This window comes from Taudactylus pleione, unplaced genomic scaffold, assembly GCF_031769625.1.
Source record: "Taudactylus pleione unplaced genomic scaffold, aTauple2 ptg000370l, whole genome shotgun sequence".
Lineage (NCBI taxonomy): Eukaryota > Metazoa > Chordata > Amphibia > Anura > Myobatrachidae > Taudactylus > Taudactylus pleione.
Genome location: NW_028284771.1, coordinates 544,114 through 570,184, shown reverse-complemented (window position 1 = coordinate 570,184; position 26,071 = coordinate 544,114). Strand labels below are relative to the sequence as shown.

At 46.1% G+C, this 26,071-nt stretch overlaps 1 protein-coding gene across 1 annotated transcript in view; it reads right to left on the bottom strand.

The window, feature by feature from the left end:
* SLCO4C1 (solute carrier organic anion transporter family member 4C1) overlaps positions 1-26,071 on the bottom strand; it is a 113,624-nt gene that overhangs the window by 70,083 nt on the left and 17,470 nt on the right. Inside the window, exons 2-3 of the mRNA XM_088444656.1 lie at positions 12,513-12,776; positions 59-253 (exon numbers count right to left, since the gene is read on the bottom strand). Of these exons, the coding sequence (XP_088300782.1) occupies positions 59-253; positions 12,513-12,776 (459 nt within the window). The remainder of the gene's footprint in view (positions 1-58; positions 254-12,512; positions 12,777-26,071) is intronic.

Sequence of the window (26,071 nt, the reverse complement as noted above, 5' to 3'; positions counted from 1 at the left end):
TATTGAAAGTGATCTAATAATTATATGCACTTTTTAGATATCAATAACGTTTAATTACCTATGTACAATGAGGATTTATGTGTTGGAAGGCTGTCATCAAAAAATGCAGTTCCCAGAGTATACAAGGGAGTTCCACCAACTCCCATTAGCAGCTGACCCAAAATAAAGACATAGAGGTAATTTGATAGGGAGGAATCTTTTTTGCCAGTGCAGATCTCCGTACTGCTGCTATTTCCTGATGCTGCACAGAAATCTATAAAAGAAGACACATTCATCACACACTTTATGGCCTGTATATAAAGTATAAAGCATTGATAGTCAACAGTATACTCTTCACTTGCCACATAGGTAGTCCGCTAACCTTAAGCTGAATAATAAGTTAAATAAATAATTTTCAAAGAAAGAGACACCAATAACATATCAGCAAAATAACATATAATAATATACTGTATCAGCAAGCATTTTAAACAAGTCTTATGCGGAGGACACACTTCACCAGTGGTTCCCAAATTTTTTTGAACCACGGCGCCCTAGAGTATCAGCATCGTTTTCACGGCATCCCTAAGCCAAAATAATGTTATTGAGAAATTCCGAAAAAAAATTTGTAAAGTAGTAAAGTGAACTAATTTGTGCTTACCTGTCATCTTTAGGCTCAGTTATGTAGTGGTGGACAGGTTTGCATTTCTTTTTGCCCACATTTTTACATTACATTGACCATAAATGATTTGATTTTATGATGGAACACCAACCTGAGGCACCCCTGCCCTGTAAGTGTCCTGAGGCACCCCTTGCCTGCAAGTGTCCTGAGGCACCCCTGGCCTGCAAGTGTCTTGAGGCACCCCTGGCCTGCAAGTGTCCTGAGGCACCCCTGGCCTGCAAGTGTCCTGAGGCACCCCTGGCCTGCAAGTGTCCTGAGGCACCCCTGGCCTGTAAGTGTCCTGAGGCAACCCTGGTTTGGGAACTACTGCATTACACCAACTCAGAGCCTGACCGATCTGTTAAGGTACTGCATACACACTTACCAATGGGCCTCTAGATATATCTGGCCAGACATCACAACTGGGTGGGCATTTAAATTGCTCGCCTGTTTGTGATGTCAGTGTCATGGTCCCTGCAGCCAGTGTATGCGCGGTCGGCGGGTTGCCTGCAGACACAGCCAGACGTACCGATATATCTGCAAGATACTGTATATCGGCATCGGCTGTGCTGCAGGGCCGACCCAATATAAACTGCGTAGTTCACAGACATATCTGGTGTACACACCTGCCAACCCGCTTCTGATATATTGTTCGTACAATCAAACAATATACTGTAACTACTATTGTGTACCCAGCTTTACAAGCTATAACAACAAATATGACCGTAAAGGAAAAAGGAGCTGGTGGCTGCTGGTGAGGGCTCAGTTGGCCCACTGTGACCCTGGTTGGCTGCCTGTTGCCCATCCTTGCTGTAAAGAAATGATTGATTATACAGTATATAAACAGGGACATATTGAGTAATTAGTAGCTACTGTATGTATTCAGTTTATTTTTAATTTGAGTAAACTGTAGAAATGTAAACAATTACATCTAAAATTAAGTACTGTGTATATGAATCATACAGATACAACATGGGACTTAGGAATATCTTTAAAAAGTTAAGATCCTATTACCTCCCCAATAGTACCATCTACATTACTACTTATGCATCATTCTAGACCAACCTGTAATCATCCAACAGTGAAGTGAAAAATTCTGTTTTGTTTTTCTGAAAATGTGAAGTAAAAATACATAGAATGCAAAGTTTTTAGCAAATTGCATGTATGACCCCCTACACATAGGGGCATATTAAATTGGGTGCGAGAATACCAAAAAACCCGCACCTGCGAGGTTTATCCTGCGGGTGCAGGTTTTTTGCTATTCAAATAGGTGCAGATTTTTTCTTTTTTTACGCACAGGGAGGTTTGAAATCTCGCACCTCCAGAGGAAGTGTGATTTCTCCTAAAATTGTTAACTTGAGGAAAAATCAGCGGGACTTGCTCTGGCAACCCGGCGGAACCCCCCCTGTAGACTAATTAAGCAATTGGAATTCCAATTAATTGGAATTCCAATTAGCTTAATTAGTCAGTAATTACTCACCTTCCGAAGTGTAGTCTTCTTCATCCAGCGTCGGAACCCGGACTACTGCAGCAACGGTGAGTATATCAGTGTGCTTGAGTGTGCATGAGTGAGTATGAGAGAGTGTGTGTGACCGACGGTGTATATGTGTCCCCGCCAGTGTCAGTGTGGCCCCCCAGAATGGACGCTGGGAGAACTACATCTCCCAGTAGCCCTTGCCCCTCCCAGCAGCCCCTGGTGCCTCCCAGCAGCCCCCGGGACTCCCAGCAGCCCCCTCTCCAGTGAGAAGATAGAGGGGAGGCCACCGGGAGCTGAAGAGACCACCGGAGACCCCCGGGCAGGTAAGTGAAGATTTCTTTTTTTTTTTAATGCGGCATTGAAAACCCCGCAACCACTTTTTATAAATTGGATACAATGGCTATCAGGAGCGTGCATATCAATGGTATTCCAAAATTGGGCGCGAGGAGCACAAGGTTTTTTACCTCGCTAAACCTTGTGCCCAATTGAATATGCCCCATAGAGAGGCAGAACAGGGGAGCCTGCACGTGCAACTGAAGTATTGTGCTCACTGCTTGTTGGTCATGCTGAGTAGGTTAAGTCTCTAGATATGCTCTTTCCAGGCATATCTCCTGGGTTCTCAAAACCTGGTGAAATGATACATGCAAAATTAGTATGGCCCCAAACACTCCCAGTAGATGGAAGCAGGAAGTACAGTAGGTTATGCTGAAGTCAAAAGTGACTAAGAACAGCACCCACCATGCGTACTAAGAGATTATTCCTCATCACCTACTGAATATACAGCAGGTTCTTGTTCTAGGTCACTGAAGATCATGACGATGGCCAGCATCTTCAAGTTTCCAACTTCATAGTTAACTTTGACAGAGATTAACTTCTAGGTGCTCGGATGGGCGTTCTTGTTGTCAATCTGGGAGAACATAGATACTGCTTAACTCTAATATGCATTATCATCAACATTATAAGTCTGGCTGACGTCGGGATACAAGAGGAAGTGAACATGTCCAGCCTTTGCAATGAAGGCTGTCTTCCATTCACATACCTCCCATACTCGGATAAAGCTGTAGCTCCTTTGCAAATCCAGTTTGTGGCCTGACATGGCCTCTTGAAGAAGTCTGACATCAGTGCAAGGAAGTGCCAATTACTTGATCATGAATTAACTGAGACACCAATAGTCGATGCAATGTCTTAGTGATGTCTTTTTCCCCATTAGAGCAAATTTGGCACCTGCTTAAGACCTTGATTCTGTGATGAACTCATTTGACAAGTTTCCTTGTATGTCCATGGTCTCAGGCTCAATGGGATTTTCCTGCCCCTTGGCATGGTGAAAGTCAGCATTGGGTCATCCTATTCTATATTGGATGGGAGTGTCCTTGTCGAAACCATAGTACCCCTAAATTAGCCCTTTGTTCCAGACCTTTTCTCCTCTATTTGATTAGTAGCACATACTGTTGCCACATTTGATAGATGTAGGCAAGTGGTCTGGCATAACTCATACTATTCCTCTATCTGTTTAGCCCTCCAATCAATCACTGGGTTGCACATGTAGAAACATGTTTAACGCACAATGACTGTATTCTTTTGGGTGTGGATGACGCTAAATGAGATCAGCTCCCAGTTACTGAAATTGACACAAATCAGACTTGTATAGTCTAGAAGCTGGTGTCATGGGTCTTCAAACAACAGCTTTTATGATCATTGGCCTCAATTTATGCAACAAGGGTAGTCCTATCTTACCAAATCTATCCACGTTTAAAATATATGACATTCTCCATCATTCTAGAATCCAAGAACTCCTTGGTATCTAGGGAACAGCTTCTAGAGGAGAGGGCAATGGACAGCTTAAATTACATAAAGGAAAATGACCTCAATGTTCACCAGACTTGCCTTCTTTTTCTGCAGATGAATGTAAGATTTTTCTAAATCTGGACACACTTTCTTCCTCAGCAACCAAAATAAAGGCATGTCTCCACCTCTCTCAGCTGCATGGGTTCCTCATATGGCTCAGCTGGCATTGCACTGATCATCCATGGCTAGTGGGCTAGCGGGAGATTGTGAGTAGTTGTCTATTTGTGCTGATGCTCCTGAATGCAGGTGTTGGGCTGAACACAAATGTAACAGTCTCTTCAGAGAGGTGAAAAAGTGCCGTAAAGTGAGCTTGTCTGTAATGCACTCTGAAATGAGCAAATGAGTGACCGAGCGAACACATTGCTGAATCTGGGTCAAGCTAGTTGAGACACGGAAAGTCATTGATAGACTTGTGACCAAAAACTTCCCACTGTTGCCCATTAACATAAGATTGTTCTACTTGTAAAGTGGTACGACCCAGGCTAAAGCCTGGCCAGTCAGCAGGGAGATTACATTTCCCAATTCTATCCGCTCTATGTGGAACGATACTGCTTATGTCTCAAACTGCAGACAAATAGGGGTCAAGAATCCTCGGCACCCTTCGGGTTGCAATCAAAATGCAAAGATGCAGCAATTTTAGGATCTTGGAATCTGAAATCATGTCATTGGATGAATAGCAGGATACAAGTGAAAGGCAAATTAGTATGCAGATTTTTTAAAACGAGATCTATAGGCATCTATACATAAAAAGTGATGTATGCTTTGAACTCAGGTATGTACCTTGAAAGTACTCCAACTAGTATACTGTAGCTATACAAGTTACAAACTCCTTCTCTTTCAGATGAGGGAAACACTTGTATTTATAGCATGGAAAAGGGAAACTAAAACACTTTAACATATAATTAATATTATTATCTAATACACACTCCTTATTGTATTATTACTACACAAGTCTCATAGTTTAAGAGTCAAAATAAATCAAGTAAGCTCACATAGTTATTTAAGTGCCATCCCTAAGGCAAGTACCGAATTATCATCGTACCGAATTATCATCGTACTTAAACATTCCATTTCTTCGGTATTTGCTTCTTCAAGCCAACTGCAGAAATCCCCTTAGCACCTGAAGGTCTAGCCTGCTTCCACAGTATCTCCCCTTTTCTTTTTAGAAACACAACAGAGTCTCAGGTTCCGTTACCTGACTGCTTTCTCATATATAAAAGGTTTGTCTGTTAGTTAGTGGAATCTAAGCATTCTGTCAGATACATGAGCATCAATCAGCCTAAGGTCACATAGCCATTGGAATTTTGCACACATTTTTTTAATGCTTGTAAAACTCATATAAAATGTAAATGCAGTTGATATGAATCCTACTAGCTTTTTCGAGAGTGCAATGAATTTTAAAAGCAAAAAGTGGAACAAATAGGATCCTGAAAAATGTTCCCTCGATGTAAAAAAGACAATGGACTGTAGGAAATCAGCCAACCGCTGCACTGCAACCCGGGATATGTTAATTGATTGCCCTATTTGTCCTATCAATAGGCTATTTCTCCCCTATTGTTTGAGTATATTTTCATACACCCTATTTAATTATACCACATCAGTTTTACATTGGCCTTAGCTGTAGAAAATACTGATGGATAATTCATACAATGTGATCCCCCAAATGTTATACGTATTCAGCTTTAGTTGCAAAAATCAACTTAATGGATAATTGGTACAATGCAATCTCCCAAATGTGCAAATCCGGAGTGTAGTGACACAAATAATGTGTGAGCAATTTTATTGCCTTATGTTTTACACATCATTACACTGTGGTATAGGATTAGGGAGTTCCTTCATTGCATACAGAGGGTGGTTTAAACAGTATATCAGGAGATGGGTATATAAATACCCCTTAATAGTATATCAGTAGTTGTAACAATTGGTTATTATAATTTAAACAATTGTATCTCCCGTTTATTTCACTGGGTAAGGATTCCTTATTCTGCGCTCAGATAGAATTAAATATGTCTGGGCCAGAAAGGAAAGTTCCCATTTATGTCTCCACTTAAATATGAGTCAAAACAATTTCATATAATATGTATCAGTCATCTAAAAAGCCATATTATACTTGGTGTAGCAAAAACTAGGATACACAAATATTAATCTCTCATGGAGTGTATCACCGATGTTACACTTATTAATCAGAGTGAATTTGCTTTTATTGACTTATGTGTTATGTATATATGTTTAACACACTCTATGTAATTTCCAAAGTGACTGAGGGCCTCATTCAGAGGCGGTCGGACGATGCAAGCGGTCGCTCAGAAACTGGGCGACCACTTGCATCCTGACCGCCCGCCTCTGTTGCGGTCGTTAGGCTGTGGGTTAACACCCACAGCTCTAACGACCGCACGGGTGATGGTCGCGATGGTCAGAGACCATCGCGACCATCGGGGCTTACGACGAGACCCTAGGGTAGGGTCTCACTTGTCGTAAGCCCCGGAGAGCTTCTGGCTCTGTCAGAGCCGGAAGCTCTCCACTGACAGTGGGGCCTCCCCCAAACGGCAGGCGTTCCCATGGGAACGCCTCAGTTTGGGCTGCCACCCCCCCCCGGCCCGCCTTCCAAACGGGATGAGCTATCAATCAACATCGACAGCTCGCCCCCTTTGCAAAGAGACCCGCTACGACCAGCGCTGTCGGTCGTAGCGGGTCTCACGCATGCGCACGAGGGAGCCGGCTCCCTCGTGCGCATGCGCACTGGCAAAACATTGAGGCGGCCGTGCGGTCGTAGATAGTACGGCCGCCTGTGAATAAGGTCCTGAGTCTCTTTCAATTATGAGACAATTTCATCCACAGCTGTCATTATTAGTAATAGGTCTCTGTTTTACACACGATCATTTATAGCAGCGAAACTGGATCATCTGAATCATTCATTTTGAACTCATATAACAGCATACATTGATCCTATTAATTTTTTATATAGACACTTTTAGTACAGGCACATACAGTATACACCACTCAGAACAACTCAGTAACTGATCGGATTTCCTCTTCCGCTAAACAATCATCCAAAAACTAAAATCTTATAAATAGGGGCGTATTTACAGAGGAGTGTTCACTCACCGTCCAGGGCCCCCTCGTCTCTCTCCGGTGGCCGTGGCACACTGACAGGTTCAGTAGACTTCGGGCACTAGTCTTTCCCTTCTGCGCATGCGCAGAACACTGGGAATACCAACTGCATAAACCAGGTACTTGGGAAATGTAGTTAGTATAGACACGGTATGGAACACAGACAGAACAGGCAGACACAATACATGTAACACAGGAAGGACAGGCAGAAACAGGGTATGGAATACAGACAGAACAGGCAGACACAATACATGTAACACAGGAAGGACAGGCAGACACAATACATGTAACACAGGAAGGACAGGCAGAAACAGGGTATGGAACACAGACAGGACCGGCAGACACTAAGGATATAGGACACAGACAGGACAGGCACACGCAGGATATGGACCACAGTTAGGACAGGCAGATGTAAGATATAGAACACAGGGCCTGATTCAGACCTGCTCGCGAGCGGACAGCGCTCGCAAGCAGGTCGATGGTCCCGGACTGCGCATGCACCACCTCCGGCGTGCGCATGCGCGAGACCCGCACGTTGCAACGGGTCTCGCTACAAGACGGGGCGGCTGTCGATGTTGATTGACAGCTTGCCCTGTTTTGTAGGCGGGAGGGGGGGTGGCTGCACAAATGCAGGCGTTCCCTTAGGAAAGCCTGGCGTTTGTGGGCGGCCCTACTGACATCACTCGTGATGTCAGTAGTGGACTTCCTGCTCTAATAGAGCAGGAAGTCCACTCGGGCTTGTGAGAGCTGAGAACCTACCACAGGGTCTCCTCGCAAGCCCAATGGTCGCGATAATCGCAACCATCGTCAGGCCGCTCGCAAAATCTGTGGGTGGTTACCCACAGCCTAGCGAGTGGCCTGGAGGCCGAAAAAAAAATAATAGAATCCCCGCCCTGATTCAGAGCGAGCGCTCGCAAACAGCAAGCAGCTCTGAATCAGGCCCACAGACAGAACTGGCAGACACTGGGGGCCAAATGAGAGTTTAGAAAATGTGAGAGTTTAGCAGTAAAACTTTCAAAACAGGAAACACCTGGATGAGAGTTTAAATTTTGACAGTAGTTTGAGTCTGAAAAACATGCACGTTTGCATGTTCTGTGACTTAATTAAATTGGCTGAGTTTAAAAATGTAAGCGTTTTCTCTCACATTTTCTAAACTCTCACCCTATTACATTTGGCCCTGGGTATGGAACACAGACAGGACAGGCTTCAAACATATGGCCACTTAGCACTTACATTTGCTGTACTGTTAAAATGGTCACTGTAGAGCTGGCAGCAGGATGGATCCCTGGTCAGCAGAGGGGAGGGAGGACTGCAGGTGGAAGAGCAGGGCACACTCTAGAGGCTTCCTCCTATTCCATCTGTGTTGAAGCCCTAAAGGACTGCCATGGCACTGCTAGTTGGCTCCTGCCCTGCATTCTGGACTCCCCCTACTCCCTGCTGCCTGCAGGACCAGAAGGTTAAATCGCCCAGCTGTCGCTTCCCACATGACCTCAATGGGTCCTGAATCCACCACTGCTTATACAGTTTTGAAATTCTTACACACTAGTTGTTGAAAAGCAGGGCCAGTTCTAGACCAAGTGGAGCCCTGAGCATGAATTTCCTTTGGTGGCCCGCTCCCTCCACACACTCACTGCCCCCTTAGCCTCACACACACAAACGCTGCACCATAGCCTCACACACACACACATACGCTGCCCCCATAGCCTCACAGACACACATGCTGCCCCCATAGCCTTGCACACACACACATGCTGCCCCATAGCCTCACACACATACTGCCTGCATAGCCGCACACACACACACGCTGCCTCCATAGCCTCACACACACGCTGCCCCCATAGCTTCACACACGCTGCCCTCATTGCCTCATACACATACACACTTCCCCATAGCCTCACACACACGATGCCCCCATAGCCTCACACACACGCTGACTCCATAGCCTCTCACACTCATGCTGCCTCCATAGACTCACACACACGCTGCCCCCATAGCCTCATACACACACATGCTGCCTCCATAGCCTCACACCCACACGCTGCCCCCATAGCTTCATACACGCTGCCCTCATAGCCTCACACACACACGCTGGCCTCATAGCCTCGCACACACACACTGCCCCCATAGCCTCACCCACACACACTGCCCCCATAGACTCATACACACATGCTGCCCCCTTCACAGATCACGCTGCCCCCACCTCACAGATCACACTGCCCCCACGCACAGGAATCCCTGTGCAGATCATACTGCCCCCACTCATAGAAACCCCTCACAGATCTCACTGCCCCACCTCAGATATCACACTGCCAATACACACAGACCCCCCCTTACAGATCACACTGCCCACACAGGCCCCCACCTCGGAGATCACACTGTTCCCAAACACAGGATCCTCTCACATATCACATTGCCCCCCCTAAGAGATCACACTGCCCCCCCTCACAGATCATACTGCCCCCACACACAGGCCCTCCTCAGAGATCACACTGCCACCACACACAGGCCCTCCTCAGAGATCACACTGCCACCACACACAGGCCCTCCTCAGAGATCACACTGCCCCCACACACAGGCCCCCCTCAGAGATCATACTGCCCCCACACATAGGTCCCCTCACAGATCACACTGCCCCCACACACAGCCCCCCCCCCCAATCACACTGTCCCCAACCACAGCCAAAAACTGTAAAAGCTATTACAGTCAATGGCCAGGTCTAACAAAGAATTTAATCTATCTCCAGCTTTGGTCCTTGCAAAAGACTGTTTACAGTGCTGTTAGGACTCGTAGGTTTAGTCAAGAACGGTAAGGTAGTTATAGTCTGTGTAGCAGCCTAGAGGGCTGGAAATCTTGGCTGGATGTGGCCTGTGGCCCGTGAACAAGATGCAGCCTTTGGGCCGTGTAGCAGCCTTGAGGGCTGGAATGCCTTGGCTGGTAGCGGCCTGTGAACAAAATGAGGCCTTTGGGCCGTGTAGCAGCCTTGGGGGCTGGTATGGCTTGGCTGGTCACGACCTGTGGGCCGTGAACAAGATGCGGCCTGTGGGCCGCGTAGTAGCCTTGAGGGCTGGGATGCCTTGGCTGGTAGCGGCCTGTGGGCCGAGAACAAGATGCGGCCTCTGGACCGTGTAGCAGCCTTGAGGGCTGGTAGAAATTAAGATTCCTAGTGTCGCCGAGTTGACACCAGTGATAGTACAGAGGAGATGTACTTTAGACACTGAGGTGCAGCCTATGTCGCCGGGTTGCGTACTTTAGACACTGAGGTGCGACATGTGCTGCCGGGTTGACACAAGCGATGATACGCTGGGTTGCGTACTTTAGATGCTGAGGTGCGACCTGTGCCGCCAGGTTGACAAAAGCCATTGGATGCTGGTTTGCGCACTCAGGACTGCGAGTGCACTGTTTGCCGCCTGGATGACACAAGCGACTGGGAGATGGAATACACACCATGCCGCCTAGATGACACAAGCGGCAGGTGGCAGATATTATGCGGGCCGCCCGTGCTGCCTCAATGGTACAAACGGCAGGCAAAAAATAAGGCTGACAGGATAGATGGAACTCGACTGGTAATACGACAGGAGACTGACCACAACCGGAAACACGTGAAACGCTATCACTGGCATCGGAGCAGCCAATCCAGATCGTTCCCAACATGATGGACAGGAGGTAGGAGGAGTTTCAGCGAACGCTCGCCCGGCGTTCGCTTCGCCCTGCATACGCAGTGTGGTGGCTTGTGACAAGTATCTGTCTTTTGGTGTTTCAGTGCCTGCTGAACTTACCAGCCTGATCCTGTCTATAATATCTCCTCGGGTATCAAGTAGTCCTTTTCCAGTTCTCTGCACTCCAGTCTGTTCCATATTCTGCCTCTTATCACTACTACCTGCAAGAGGAACAGCTTCATCAAGCCTCCTAGCTTTAGACTATCTCCTAAAATCGAAGCCAACCCTAGAGTACCTGATTTAGGTCAACAGAAATGCTTGTCTATAATTTCCTTCATAATCTCCTCAAATACCTCTCATCTTTGATTCTCTGGTCCAGGTCCCAAGGAAACTAACTTGTGGGGGACCCTAGCAATAAAAAATGTCAAAAAATATATGCTGGCAATGTTATTTAAATGTATAATGTGTAAATACTTCCAGCACTACAAATGTGTTAAATACATTGCACTGCCCCAGTTCACATTATGACAGCGCCCCCATGCTGATGATATAGTTAAGTGTGGAGGCCCCGTAGTGTGAAGGGCTCCTGGGCGACAGCTCAAGTTGCCCTGTTGCTAATCCGGCTCAGCTCTGGTCCATGTACACGATGATACATACAGCAGAGTAACTAAGTTTCTCCAGTTAATAGGCTAAGTGACTGATTACAAGATTGAAGATGCTAATTCAAGAAAATGATTAGTTTGAAATACCATTATAATCTCATTATTTCTTATCTTTTCTGAGGGGTTCCAAAAAAAACTGTCTAGGCCATTGTCGAATACATTTGGGGAATAAGCAATCATTTATCTATTTTCACAGTTTTTACTTTATTCTATGACATACCCACTGGCGTCACAAGGGGTGTGGGGGGGGAGCAGCTGCTCTGCTATCTTGGTGTCACCCCTCGGTGGTGTCACCAAGCAGCCACACTGCAGTGAGAGGCAGGGAGGAGGCTGAAGGCTGCCCAGCAGCTGCTGCTGCGCTGAGTAACCCGGGCACAGCAGGTACTAGGCATCCCCCAGCCTCTCCCCTGCCTCTAAGCCCATTGAGTTACTAGAACGGGGTGCGTGACATGCGGTCACGCCCCCACGAGTGGCACAAATGAGTGGGTGTGGCTTCATGGCACGAGCTCACGCCCCTTCCGGAGCGAGAGCCTGGATCCCTGACCCACGCACCGGGTGTCCCAAAGGTTAGTGACACCACTGGACATACCAAAACAAGCAGTTATACATTAGACAATAGATTTTCACTTCACCACTTTTCAGGAGACATGAGGTATTGTTTCAATGAGCTTGTAAGGGGACCAACAAATTTGTCCTCATCTGTTTAAGGTTAAATTCAAAAATGTTTCCTGTGATAATTTTTGCAGTCTGTCTCCAACTCTCTCGCCCTGTTCCAAATGTTTTATGGCTTTAGATTACTATAACAGAAAATGAGGTAACTGAAACCAAATGAAGACATTTTTAAAGAGATAAGAATATTTAATTATACAGAAACCAATTTTAATTATAGGTGGAATAAGGTCGCTATAAAAAAAAGTAGAAGTGGGGTCATACTCTTTACACATGAATATCTGGTGAAACCTTCTTTCCTTCATCCACAAATGACTCATTCCTTTGTGTCGTCTTTGAAAAGTTTATTGGAAAAACCTTTGTATTAACTTTGGATATATACAAAAACTTGTATGTTCTGCAAGAGAAGTACATTAAACATGGGAAAAAGTTGTATAAATTGCTTATTAACTTACCATTATATTTGTTCCCAAACTCGTACGTTCCACTAGTAAAATGAGGCACTGAAAAAACTAATGCTCCCAATCCAATCATTAGAGCTGAAAAGGCGAGCCATCTTGGTTTATGACCTCTTTGTCCATAGAAAGACACGAAAAGTGACAAAAGACAAAATGCGATGTCGTAGCTGGCTGCAATTAGCCCGGTAAGGGAACTATTCAGATCATAACGTTTCTCAATATTGGAAATAACGACATTTACCAAGCCATTGACCGCAGTACCTGAAAAAGAAAGGCAAGGATTAGCGCAACTAGCAGAAGTTCTACAAAAAATTATTTTGGAACAAGATATTTAAAACATGTATTAGAATTAATTTTGCGGATTTAGAGAAAGTTAAATTCCTTCAACAAATAAATGGTACTGCATCACAAGTCCTTGGGGTTTACACTGATTTCTTAACTATGTATATAAGAACAGCATTTTGCAAATAACACGATTGGAGTCAAATTCATAGACAAACAAATGTAACCTGTTCAGACAGGAATAATTTTACTTTACAAAATACCAAAGTGACAGATCAAATCAATGATGTTTTCCTGGAAGTTCTAGCGTTCCAGCAACAAAATAAACTATACTAAAAGCCTAATGCGGGGTACACACTTGGCTGACAGACTGATGTGGTAAGCATGTGCCTGTGCATACATACTTACCAATCGGCCAAACGATGTCTGGCCAGAGGAACCAGTGTTGATGTCATTGTCGGCAGTTCCAACAGCCAGCATATGGGTCGGTCGGTTGGCCGTCTATACACACAGGCAGATGCTACAATATATCCGAAAGATATATCTGCTGTGCTGCATGGCCCATGCAAGATATAAGTATCTGTGAACCTGCAGAAGCACTGAATGATATATATCGTTCGTCGGAAGTACTAACGATATATCGTGCACCAACCATAACACACATTGGATGCAAATTCAATTGTTTTAGCACCACAATACTTAATGGGTGCCCGTTGGAGCAATTCAGTTGTTTTGGGCGCCCATTAATTATCGCGCTTGTTGCACCCCAAAAGACCAGGTTTAGCCACGTAAAGTGACTAAACCTGTCTAAAGACCTGGTTAGGCCACCCAAACCACGGACTTTTCACACATTTCTGATCGCCACCTTAGGACTCTGCGAGCAGAAATTTGTGCACCTGCAGCATTCACTCCCGAATGGAGCAACAATTGAATTGTTCCGTCGGGTGCCCACTAATTAGCGTGCAGCATAAAACAATTCAATTCCCACATTAACTCATATGAACAAATACAAATGACTAATTTTCACGATTTCAGTACGATCAATTCTCTGAATATTATTCACCATGTGAAATTCTCTAAATATTACTCAGCATGTGAAATTTACCAAGCTCCGGAATGAGGTGGTTGCCCTGGTAACTAATTCTAATGTGTCAGCACCTGAATACAGTAGGTGGCTTCTGTGGCAAACTTGTATGTGGAATGCGGGATGCGGTCAGAATGCTGACCGCTGGGATTCCGGATGTCATGGGGAGAGGTTAAGTTTTAGGCTGTGGGGAGGGAGGGTTAGGTTTAGGCACTAGGGGGAAGGTTAGGATTAGGCACCAGGGAGGAAGGGTTAGGGGTTAGGTTGGGCTTACTTACCTGGGGTCGGCATTCTAACCTAGTAGGGATGCCAGCGTCGGGATTCTGACCGCAGGGATCCTGCGTGCATCCCGCACCCAACCCGTTGTCTTCTTATCATAGCCTTAACCTAAGCTTCAATTCCTGTTGAGGACAGGCGTTTTGAAGAATAATTTTGAATTTGATTTAGTTATCAATATTATATTACTGTATATACAGTATACAGTAATTTTAAAATGTTAATTTTAGATTGCGCTGCAAGTGAATTGACATTCGATAAATAATTACAACAAAGTCTCTGCACTCTGACGCAGTCACATCAAAATAGAAATTACAGTAAGTACAGTAAATAAGTATAGTAGGCAACTGTCGCAGATGCATACAACTGCCTGTGACTGTGACAGTCGCTTCATTGGGCTTTTTCATAAAAGTCGAAAACTTGACTGCTAAGATGTCGCAAAGTCAGCAAGCTTTTATAAAGTACAGTAAGAATAATCATGGCCATCAGAAAGGGAGGTGTGCAAAAGTGTTAACAAAAAGTTTTTAAAACAAATGGCATGGGGCACCACTCCAAAAGCATAACCAGTCCTGGACTTCTGAGCCCGGCCTGGTAGAGGAAAACCGGGGGAGAAACAGATATGGGGTACCGCTTATTTTCCTTTAACCAGCACCAGACTGAACCAGCCAAGAGGCTTACACTACAGCAGGGATACACACAGCGTGGGGTCCACCTGCCCTAAGGTAAACCAGCCCCAAATTGGTCAGTCCAGGGCTAGCAATCCTTACTATGACAATGGCTACTGATTAGTTAAGAGCAGTTGGACCTTAGCCAATCATGGCTAAGATTAATGAAACCACATGAGAACTGTCATTCAGTTATTGCTGTACTATATATACAGTATAGCAGTCCGTGGGCTCTGGATGACTTGTTTATTGTGTGAGAAGCTTGCGCATTGAATAAGGCTGCTGTGTACAACATGATTGCAAACAATAAGATACTGTACTATAAGCTGTTAGAGGATATGTCAGCATTTAACTACAGTTAGATTCTAATCATGAAAATATCTAATTTTATTAAAGACTGCCGTGCGTCATATTAGCAGACAAGTTTGCTACTTTTACGCAGAAACCCCTGTGCCTGCTGCAATGGTGGTTGCCGTACATCTGTGGCTTTATAGCAGCTATGTACTGTACTGTAGCGGCTACGTCCATGAGAAGTACGTCTGTCAGGGATACCTATGTATACAGCGATACTGTAGCGCCATATCCATCCACTGCTATTGTATTCAGGGCCTAATTCAGACCCGCTCGCGAGCGCTATGCGCTCGCAAGCGGGTCGATGGTGGCCCAGTGCGCATGCACACGACGGAGCCGGCTCCGTCGTGCGCATGCGCGAGACCCAGATAGCGACGGGCAAACCGTCACTCCGGGTCTCGTACCAAAGGGGACGTGCTGTTGATGTTGAGTGACAGCATGCCCCCTTTGGTGGGCGGGCTGGGGGCGGCCCCACTGACACTGGCCGGCCTCCGTCTGCCCAGACGGAGGCCGGCCGTCTGGGGCCGGCCCCACTGACATCACAAGTGATGTCAGTGGGAGTGCTTTCGGCTCTGTTAGCGCTGAAAGCACTCTTGGGCTTGCAGCAACGAGACCCTACCACAAGGATCTCATCGCAAGCCCGATCATGGCCGCTCGCTATAGCTGTGGGTGGGCACCCACAGCTATGCGAGCGGCCAGGAGGCCGTTCTGAAAAACCAGAGGGTCGGCCCTGATTCAGAGCGAGCGCTCTGTCAGAGCGTCCGGCTCTGAATCAGGCCCTCAGTTCTGTAGTTTTAATCAGCGGAGCACTGGCCGCCCAGTGGTTAAGCTGTGTCTTACATGGCGTGGATTAGTCGCATCTCACTGCGCCCTTTCACAGTATTTCATAACGAGACTAAGCAGCCTGTGTAACGTGACCTGAGCAACAACGAGGGAGGACACATCTGTATATTCATAAATCATGTTTATACATTAATGTAGTGCAAAATATGAACATCTTCTACAAGCTTATTATCATATACTTCCCAAGCATTCTGATTTTGGCATGACAGTCCCTATTTGTGTGAAGTGGCCACTGCCACGCACCTGTGTCCCGATTCGCAACTTCCTAATGTTGAGCTGTCTGTGTGGTCACATGGGATGAAGGTGATGGGCTTTCCCTGAGCTGCATGTCACACGCTTACAGCATTCTGCATAAGTGCAAATATGGGAGGGAGAGATGGGGCAGACAAATGAGGGATTTACTGCATGGCCATTCGGGCAGAGGATGGGGTGTGGGTATTGGCACATACTTTAGGGACAGGGGTGTTTTAGAGTGTGAATGGGCTAATGCTACAGCGGGATCAAAGGCTACAGGGATGATGTAAATATGCTACAGGCGGCAACAGCTCTACAGGAGAATACTACGGGAGGAGGGGGTCAATTCTAAATCGGTATCTACAAGGGTAACTGGAATCAGGGTTGCCTACCCTCCCGATTTGTCCGGGAGCCTCACGATAATCGGGTGCAGCTCCCGCCCTCCCCCCCCAACAATTTACTGTTAACCTCCACTGTGAGGGCGGCCAGTGACGCGATTCACGCTGAATCGCGTCATTTTGGCCCCGCCCCTTGCTTCACAATGCCTGTATTACCGGCATTGTGTAGCGGGGACGGGCCAAAATGACGCGATCGCGTGACCCCGCCCCCGTGACGCCTCCAAACGACAGGCACCCATCCGGACACGCCCCCTTTTCCGGACACACCCCCCGCTACCCTGCCAATCTGGCTGCTCCCTCCCGGAAGGAGCAGCCAGAAAGGCGGCAACTATGCTAGAATATGCCACAAGGGGAATAATGGTGCTGAGGTCTGCAATGAATGCCCACACGTCCGTTTTCCAGTGTTTGGGAGCAAATGGTCATTTGTCATTTTGCTCCCATACATTACCAGATTTTCATTCCAACCTGCTGGATTGGATAGATGGTCTGACAGATAATTGAATAGTGTGTACCTGCATCTCTAAATCAGGCCCTTAATGTGCAGATAAGTGTGTCCTGCATTTTCTTGCTCAGTGTAGATAGATTTATTAACTTCTGATCTAACATGCATAAATATTCTCCCTCCTAATCTCATTGAAGTATCATCATGTTATGTGTTAGCACAGAGCATTCTCCCCTGTGCTAGCGCCTTACATCCACTGAGAGATGAACCATGGTAATATGCTCCCATAAAAACAAAACATATAATCATGCTGCACATCAAGTACACCTAACATGTATATTAAAATAAAGTTAGGAAGTTAAAGTATGTTTAACTCAATGATCTTCTATTAAAACAATTTGTAACAAAGCAAAGAAATGTGTAAAAAGCCATACAAAGAGGCAGATAACTAAGCGTACTGCAAATACAAAAGGGTCAAAAAACGTCAATGCAGAATGTAAGGCTATTTCTTTCTTTCTAGTCCATGTGCCATGAAGGAACTGAGGGCCCGATTCAGAGCCGAATGCTCTTACCAGAGCGCTCGCTCTGAGGGCCTGATTCAGAGCCGGACGCTATTTGCGCTCGCTCGTTCAGAAAAAGGGGCCTGCTATTTAAATTGAGCGCTCGCTCTTTGTGGTCTGTTGACGCCTCTATGTCTGAGCGAGCGAACGAAACATGCACTCGCTATTTTGTAAAGACGCCCCCTGGCCGCTCGCATCCTACGTCATCTCCGCTATTTATTTGATTAATCGAGTACATCGAAAGGTGTCTGAACTGCTCGCAGTGCTTGTGGTTGGATTTTCCTACCGCAATCATGCGAACAGTTCAGGCTAAGAAACAACCAAGTGACGTGGTCGATGACGCTGCTTTGTTAATTATGCACATCGCACGGAACGAACGAGCAGCCGCTTAAGAGCGGCTCTGAATCAGGCCCTGAATCAGGGCCCTCCTACCTAAAAATGGAGCGGCCTCCTCGCCGCTCGCATAGCTGTGGGTGACCACCCACAGCTTATGCGAGCATCCAAAAAGATGGCCGCGATGGTCGTGACCATCGCCACCATCGGGCTTGCGACGAGACCCTGCGGTAGGGTCTCGCTGCCGCAAGCCCAGGAGTGCTCTATCAGAGCCAAAAGCACTCCCACTGACATCACTAGTGATGTCAGTGGGGCCGGACCCAGACGGTAGGCGTTCCCATGGGAACGCCTCCGTCTGGGCAGCAACGCCCCCGGCACGCCCACCAAAGGGGACGTGCTGTCACTCACCATCGACAGCATGCCCCCTTTGGTGCGAGACCCATAGCGACAGCTTGGCTGTCGCTATGCGGGTCTCGCGCATGCGCACGACGGAGCTCCCTCCATCGTGCGCATGCGCATTTGGGCACCATCGACCCGCTTGCGAGCGCTCAGCGCTCGCGAGCGGGTCTGAATTAGGCCCTGAGGCCTCATTTACAACCTGGCAGTAAAGTTACATACTCTCATCACTTCCAGCCATGTGCTTTTGCATCTCATTTGCCTACTTGCTAAACTTGTTTTAGCTTCCATTACCCTTGGGATCTGCAACTCCTTTGTGTCATAAGTTGAATTAGAGACTTCCTATTTGGAAATTTGTTGATCCAGCTCATTAAATGTAACTTTTCTAGATTTGTAAAAAAAATTGAGCTGCTCTTAAATAACACAGGTCTGCGATGAAAAAACTTTTTAACGAATTTATGTGATACTTATAGATTTTTGGCTTCTGAACACGAAAATGACCCCTGAAAAAGCTTATAAGCGAAAAGCAACAAAACGAAGTTTAAAGACAAAAAAAACAAGATATTAACGATTTTTTTCAATAATTATGGTTTTGTTTCTATTATTGTTTGATTTAATTGTTATTTTATTATTTAATTAAGACAAAAACACAGTGATATCATCTACACTTCTTCGTATTTCACAATAAATATGTCAAAAACAATTAAACTTCTTGTTTTTTCTTAAAAATGTATGTAACTCCCTTACAGGTGGAATCAGTATGATTTACCGTCGGACCCATGTCCGGCGTTTGGAATCCCGACAGTGGCATCCCGGCAGAGGAGGAAATCTTGATTATCAAAGGTAAGTATATACTAACCTATTTCTACCCCCTAACCATAACCCTCCCTTAGGGATGCCTAACCCCCCCAGTGCCTAACCCTAATCCCCCCTCTAAGTGCCTAAACCTAACCCCCCCTTCCCCACCGCCTAAACCTAAGGAACCCAAGGGGGGTGCCTAACCCGAAATCCCCCCAGAGGGTGCCTAACACTAACCCCCCCTTCCCCTAACCTAAACCTAACCTCCCACGAGGTGCCTAACCTTAAATCCCCCGGGGAACCCTAAACCTAACCCTCCCCCCCACGCAGCTATCCGCGCTCGGCGCCCGGCGTCCCTTCGATCGGGATACTGGGCGTCGGGCTCCTGGCGTATGTCTAATGACAGGCGTCAGCATATCGACGCCTGTCTTTAGACCCTTGCCGGGATATGACAGTCAGGAAGCCGCCTGTCGGGATTAGGACCGCCGGCTTCCCGACTGCATACCTTACAGGTAAATGTGATGTGGTAATTTTTTTTTAAATACTATTTCTTGATGTACTGGACACAGGAATATAAAAAAGCTTTCAATACCTCAAATTTCGCAGACTTGTGTAATTAATGAAAATAAGTTATATTTATGTTGTATTTACCTTGAATGTTTTATAGTGGATCTATTGCATACATAATGTGAGCATATTTACCGACTTTCATTATCTGCTCACCGGGAGATGCCCGGAGATCAGGCACAGCTTGCCACTTTGGGGGGCAGGGCCAGGTTCCTATGACATTAGGCCTAAATTACGTGTTTTCATGATTCCCAGCAATTATCTCCCCATCCTGTGGTGGGATGTGGGAAATCCGGATACTCTTCTGGGAGTGCGGGGGGAGCTCCCCAAAAATTTGGGAGCCTCCCGCAACTCCTGGGAGAGTAGGTAATTATGCAGTGGGGACTTTACTTGTCTGGACAAGAATCATCTACAGCCTGTCAATGTGTCAGAATTTTGTGACATCACTGAGGCACAGCTAAATCTTCATGTGGCCTGATTTCTATTCACAAAGTAATGGTTGCTAATAAAGTAATAGGTAGTATTCGCATAAAAACTAGTTCAACCCACAAAACGGCTATCTACACTAAGGCAGGGCTTGACAAATTTTTCTAAAATCTAGGAGCCAGGATGAAAGTGTAGGAACCAGATAACTGTCCCCCCAAAAAAAATTGCAGGAGTGATTAAGGAGCACAGCTCTGTGTGTTATGCAACTGTTATACACACTATATTAGTCCACAAAATGGTCACAGTTGAGTGGATATAGTAACATGGAGGCCCCCTCACTGCTCTGCACAGCTCCCTTGCTCCACCCCCCACCATCCATTAATAACGGACCACATTTATATAATGGTTTTACATTTAGAACCATTTATATAAAACAATGGTGCCAGAAAGTACAACAGAACACCCCTTCCCTCATGGTCACACCACTATCCCTCTGAAGCCGTTCCCCAATCCCTGGCCACGCATAGACCCTATTACCAGGGAACTCTACGCAGCCAGAGATAGGAGACAGTAGACAGCCAGGATGTACAGGAAGATCAGCGTAGACTGAGACAGGCAGCATGGGTCAGAGCAGACCAGGATGGAGAGGAGACGTCAGCACAGGATGGGATGGACAGGAGGAGTCAGCGCAGGATGGGACAGACAGGAGGAGTCAGCGCAGGATGGGACGGACAGGAGGAGTCAACGCAGGCCAGGATGGACACAGGCACAGCAGTCACCGCAGGCGACACTCAGCACATGCACTCCTGTGCATGAAATGAACACTGCAATACTATAGGCACGAATCTCCGCGGGGGCTGATGAGGATCTGCTTCCTCCCTCACTGGTAGCCAGGCAGCAAAATCTGGTAGCCATGGCGACCAGGCCCCTGGGATTTGTCAAGCCCTGCAGTACGGAGTAGATTACAGGTCCCCAACAAGGGTTTCAATTAGGGATGGATGAAAAATAATTTGATAGGCATAAATAAACTTTCCATACATCTCATGTGTACCAAAATGCATCTGCATTGAGATTTGAGGGTATCTTATGGCCTGATGCAGAGGTCCACGCAAATCTCATCACGACTGCGATTCTGTATGCAGTTCTGCGAAAATATGCTAATGATTTAGCTGATGTCTTGTGCACAGAGACGCCCACCTCCAGCGTCTCACATCTGCCGTTTGCGTACAAAAGAGCAACATCAGGACCATCAGTCACCCATCGAACATCTGAGCAACCCCTATGCTGTCCCAGAATGGTTGTCTCACCTATGACGCCGAGGCGGAATGACGATCAGAAAGTGTCCGTTGAGTACAGTAAGGATATAGTATATTTTCCCTGCACGTGTATCTATGATACCTTCTCCCACTGCAATGATACTGCTTCCCCTACTGATAATTATCTTCTAGAGGCAATGAAAATGCAACAAATATGAATACATTATTGACATAGGGCCTGATTCAGTACGGATCGCAACTGTGATTGCAATAGCGATTACGCACGCAGTCTAACTGCGATGATATGCTAATCCTCTGCAATCGCTATGCTGTCGCAGCACAACATAAGGACGCCCACATTACCTTACATACATCCGTAATACTTAGCAAGACTGCGAAACCATTGGTAACATCGAGTACAATCGCAGCCTCACACACAGTTGCACAAGCTCTGACCTTACTCAGGAATTGCTAACTTCATCGCACGCTGCGAGTACACAAGCTGTGTATGGCATCGCAGTGGATAATTTATGCACACCCCTGCAATGGCGTTCAAATGCACTGGCACGTCTGTGTTTTGCCGACCACCCCCCGTCACCACCCTTAAACGGTACTTCCTGGCAATCACTCTGCGATGGGTCTGCGTAGTCACTGAGATCGCAGTGGTGTGTGTGCGCACATGCACTCTGCAATGCATACACATGCGCAGTATGCAACAATCGTCCGATTGCGTGCATAATCGCAGTTGCGAATCTTATTGAATCTGGCCCTTAGTAGATACACAGGGAATTTGTACAATTATAAGGGATAAATTTACTAAAGTGAGAGGTTTTTAGAAGTGAGTTTTAGAAGTGACGTTGCCCATAGAAACCAATCACCTTTCAATTACATTACAGCTTACAAGTACGGTGCAAAATAACATTATATTCAAACTCACACAAGTATCACGTGTAATAAAGGCAGACCCTATGTTCCCATCATTGTCATGATCATTTAGGTGACAACAGATGGTTATACTTGGTTTCAGAAAAGTCCTAGTAATTTCTCTATATGGAAGAAATATGGAGCCAGGTCATATAGGCAACTATTTAATACAAGTCAGCTTATTGTGATATCTCTATGATACTCTAGGTGTATATTACATTACATATTTATTCACCAATTCTGTTATGATTTTATTTAGTATTGGTATGCATACTTGCCTACATTTGAAAAAGCTTTTCAGGGAGATTGTGAAAGCAACACCTATGAGCGCGGCTGTAAAGTGAACTGTACTGCTACATCTGAGAGATATGTCATAAAACTGACTTACATCCAAATGTAAATGAGCCCAAAAGCAGTTAGTAAGATATACTTGTTGATGAAAAACACTGATACTATTCACAAAATACATGTAGCCATAGGGATCATGGGGCCTCATTCAGAGCCACTCGTAAGTGGCAGCTCGTTCGCTCCGAGCGATGTTTGCCCAACTGCGCATGCGTACGGATCATTATACGCATGCGCGAACCAGTCAGTGTGGCCGAAATTCATGTGCTCGCAAAATAGCGAATGCCTGCTAATTTGAGTGACAGGATGAGGCGTATGTGGGTGGTACAGGGGAAGGTGCTTGAAAACGGGGAGTGGAGATCCGATCGCAGGCGTGCTTAAAGGTCAAAACGGGCATTTTATGGGTGTGCATATTTAAAACAGCAGCGTCATTGACCACGTCACTGGGTTATTTTATAGCCAGAACTGCTCGCAAAATTGTGGTAGCAAAAACCAACCACAAGAATAGCGAGCAGCTCATACCCTGTTCGATGTACTCGATTAATCTAATAAATAGCGGACATGACGTAGGATGCGAGCAGACAGGGGGCGTAGTTTCCCAAAAAACGACCGCAAGTTTTGTTCGCTCGTTCAGACCTAGAGGCGTGAACAGACCGCAAACAGCGAATGGTTCATTTGAATAGCCACCCCTATTTTCTGGACGAGCGAGCGCAAATAGCGACCGGCTCTGAATCAGGCCCATTGTGCCTTATAATCAATGCAGGGAAATTATACTAATGATCCCATTTGAATGTAAAGATCTGTTTTTTTTCTATATACTGTATAACAGCTACATAATTGGAAGTAAGTTGCAATCAGGGAGATTGCAAGATTGTTACTATTTCAGGGAGTCTCCCTGACAATCAGGGAGAGTTGGCAAGTATGTTGGTATGTCTTTTGGTGCATACACATAGGGTCGATTTCAAGACGATTTAAATGTTAACGATATCGTTTGATCATTTAAATTGTCCTTTATTTGCCCCCTCAAATGACCAAACGATGTGCGGGCACCAATGGTCGATATCGGTCATCGCTCATTCATGCAGGCCAACCTGGTCGATATCGCTGATCGCGGGATCATTAAGTCGGTTGAGGGATGCTGCATGTGCTGGATGTTCGATATCGAACATCCAGCACATGCAGGACGATCAGACAACTATGGGCCTGATTCAGAGCCGGACGCTCTGACCAGAGCGCTCGCTCTGAATCAGGGCCCTCCTCCATTAAAATGGAGCGTCCTCCTGGACGCTCGTATAGCTGTGGGTCACCACCCACAGCATATACGAGCGTCCAAAAAGATGGTCGCGATGGTCTTGACCATCGCGACCATCGGACTTGCGAGGGAAACCCTGCGGTCGGGTTTCCCAGCCACAAGCCCTGGAGCCAAAATCACAAGCCCTGGAGCCAAAATCAATCAACATCGACAGCACGCCCCCTTTGGTGCGAGACCCCGAGCGATGGAAAGCCCGTCGCTCGCCGGGTCTCACGCATGCGCACGAAGGAGCTCCCTCCGTCGTGCGCATGCGCAGTGGGGAACATCGACCCACTTGCGAGCGTACTGCCGCTCGCGAGTGGGTCTGAATAACCCCCTATATCTGATCGTTGTCTGATCGACCCGTGTGTATGGGCTATTTTCAGAGATAAACAACCAGAAGTAACCAGCACAACTATCTGACAAGGTGACTGCCTGAAGACCCTAATGCTTTTTACTATGCATCACAATAACTGTAAGTGCATACACTAACAGCATCAGCTCCTAATATTAGGAGTGCACTTGATCTTTTGCTGGTACTTTTGATGTTTTTCTAGCACCCAGCCCTCTTTTTGAATTAGCGGAACCATTCTGTTTGCTGTAGCAAACAAAAACATTTATTGGCCCATTTGTTAATTATCGCATTTGCAATGCGATCTGGGCACGATATTAGCGTCCATAATGGCACTGCAGGATGCGTTCATATTGTCGGAATGTATTACAGAGCAATCGCAGGGGCATGGGCTCCAAAAGGAGCTCGTCCCTGCAATGTGCTAAGAGTGAAATGACAGTTTCAGAGGTCTCTTCACTCTGGTGCCGGAACTCCAGCGCATGCGCGGCCATTGCCGGGGGAAAGTTCCTATGAAAACATCTCCCGGTTAGTTATGCGATATGTAGCCCTTAGACTACACCGGGCTACCGCTTGGGAGGCCAATACCATCTAATTTTTTAAATTCCGGGATTCGGGATTGAAAAAAATCTCAAAACCAGGATTTCCAGAATACCCGGAGATTGAGATAGTCAATGCCGGCTGCCCACAGCATACAGACACCAGTGTGAGCGGGAGTGACCTTACAAGAGGGTGGGCTGGTGTGCGGCTGCGAATGACCTTTATGATATCACACACAGCCATAGGAGACCTGGGGCAGACAAAACTAGTGCTCAGCGCTGCCCCCGAGCTGAAGACAAACCGCGCCAAGCTGCGCATTTAAATCCCCAAAGATCCCGGGATTGGAGGCACAAATCCTGCAATTAGAATCTCGCAGTTTGTTGCCATAAATCCCAGGATCTCGCCGATCCCGGGATTGGTTACCGTGGTAGATGTGGGGGCCAATCTCCGGATTGCATCTCATCCCTGAAGTTGGTAAATATGACAGCATCGCATCCCCCATAGAAACTTATGGGGGTTGCAACTGCCAGTGGGAATGGGGGGATCGCAGCAGGTATCGGAGATATCTGTTGCGGTCCTACTGTCATACATTCAGGGGATACTAAATATTTACCCCCAAAAAACAGATGTCTTCAGGAAAAAAGCCACAAACATTTATTGATAAATGGGCCCCTTATTCCTTAAACAGAAGATACAGCTGGAACATAGACATAAGTAGAGGCAAACTTTTCCCCACTCAGCAGAAGCCATCACCGTGACTCGGCAATCCATTAATTTGCATTTGACCAAAAATTGGTGCATTATGTAGTTTTCTGTGATCTAAATGATTATACAATGAACATACTATTCCATTGCAAAGTAATTTACAAGCGCTCTCTTAATTTTTCATTGGAGATTCATCACTAGAGATGAGCGAAGATTTGTTCTGTGATGTGGTTGGGGGTAGCATTGGAAATTCCTCCATTAAAATGTGCAAAATGTTGTATCAAATGTAGATTTTTGGCAAAGCTGGGAAACAGTTTTGAAAATTTTGCTTATCTATACTTATTATTAAACCCACCTATTTAATATTTCTACCCAATTCTTTCATGCATTTTTTCACATACATTTCAGCTTTGTTTTACACCATATACGCAGCTGTGAAGTTATGCTGCCTTAGTAGATCTTTTTATCATGCTATATAGCAGTGGTTACGC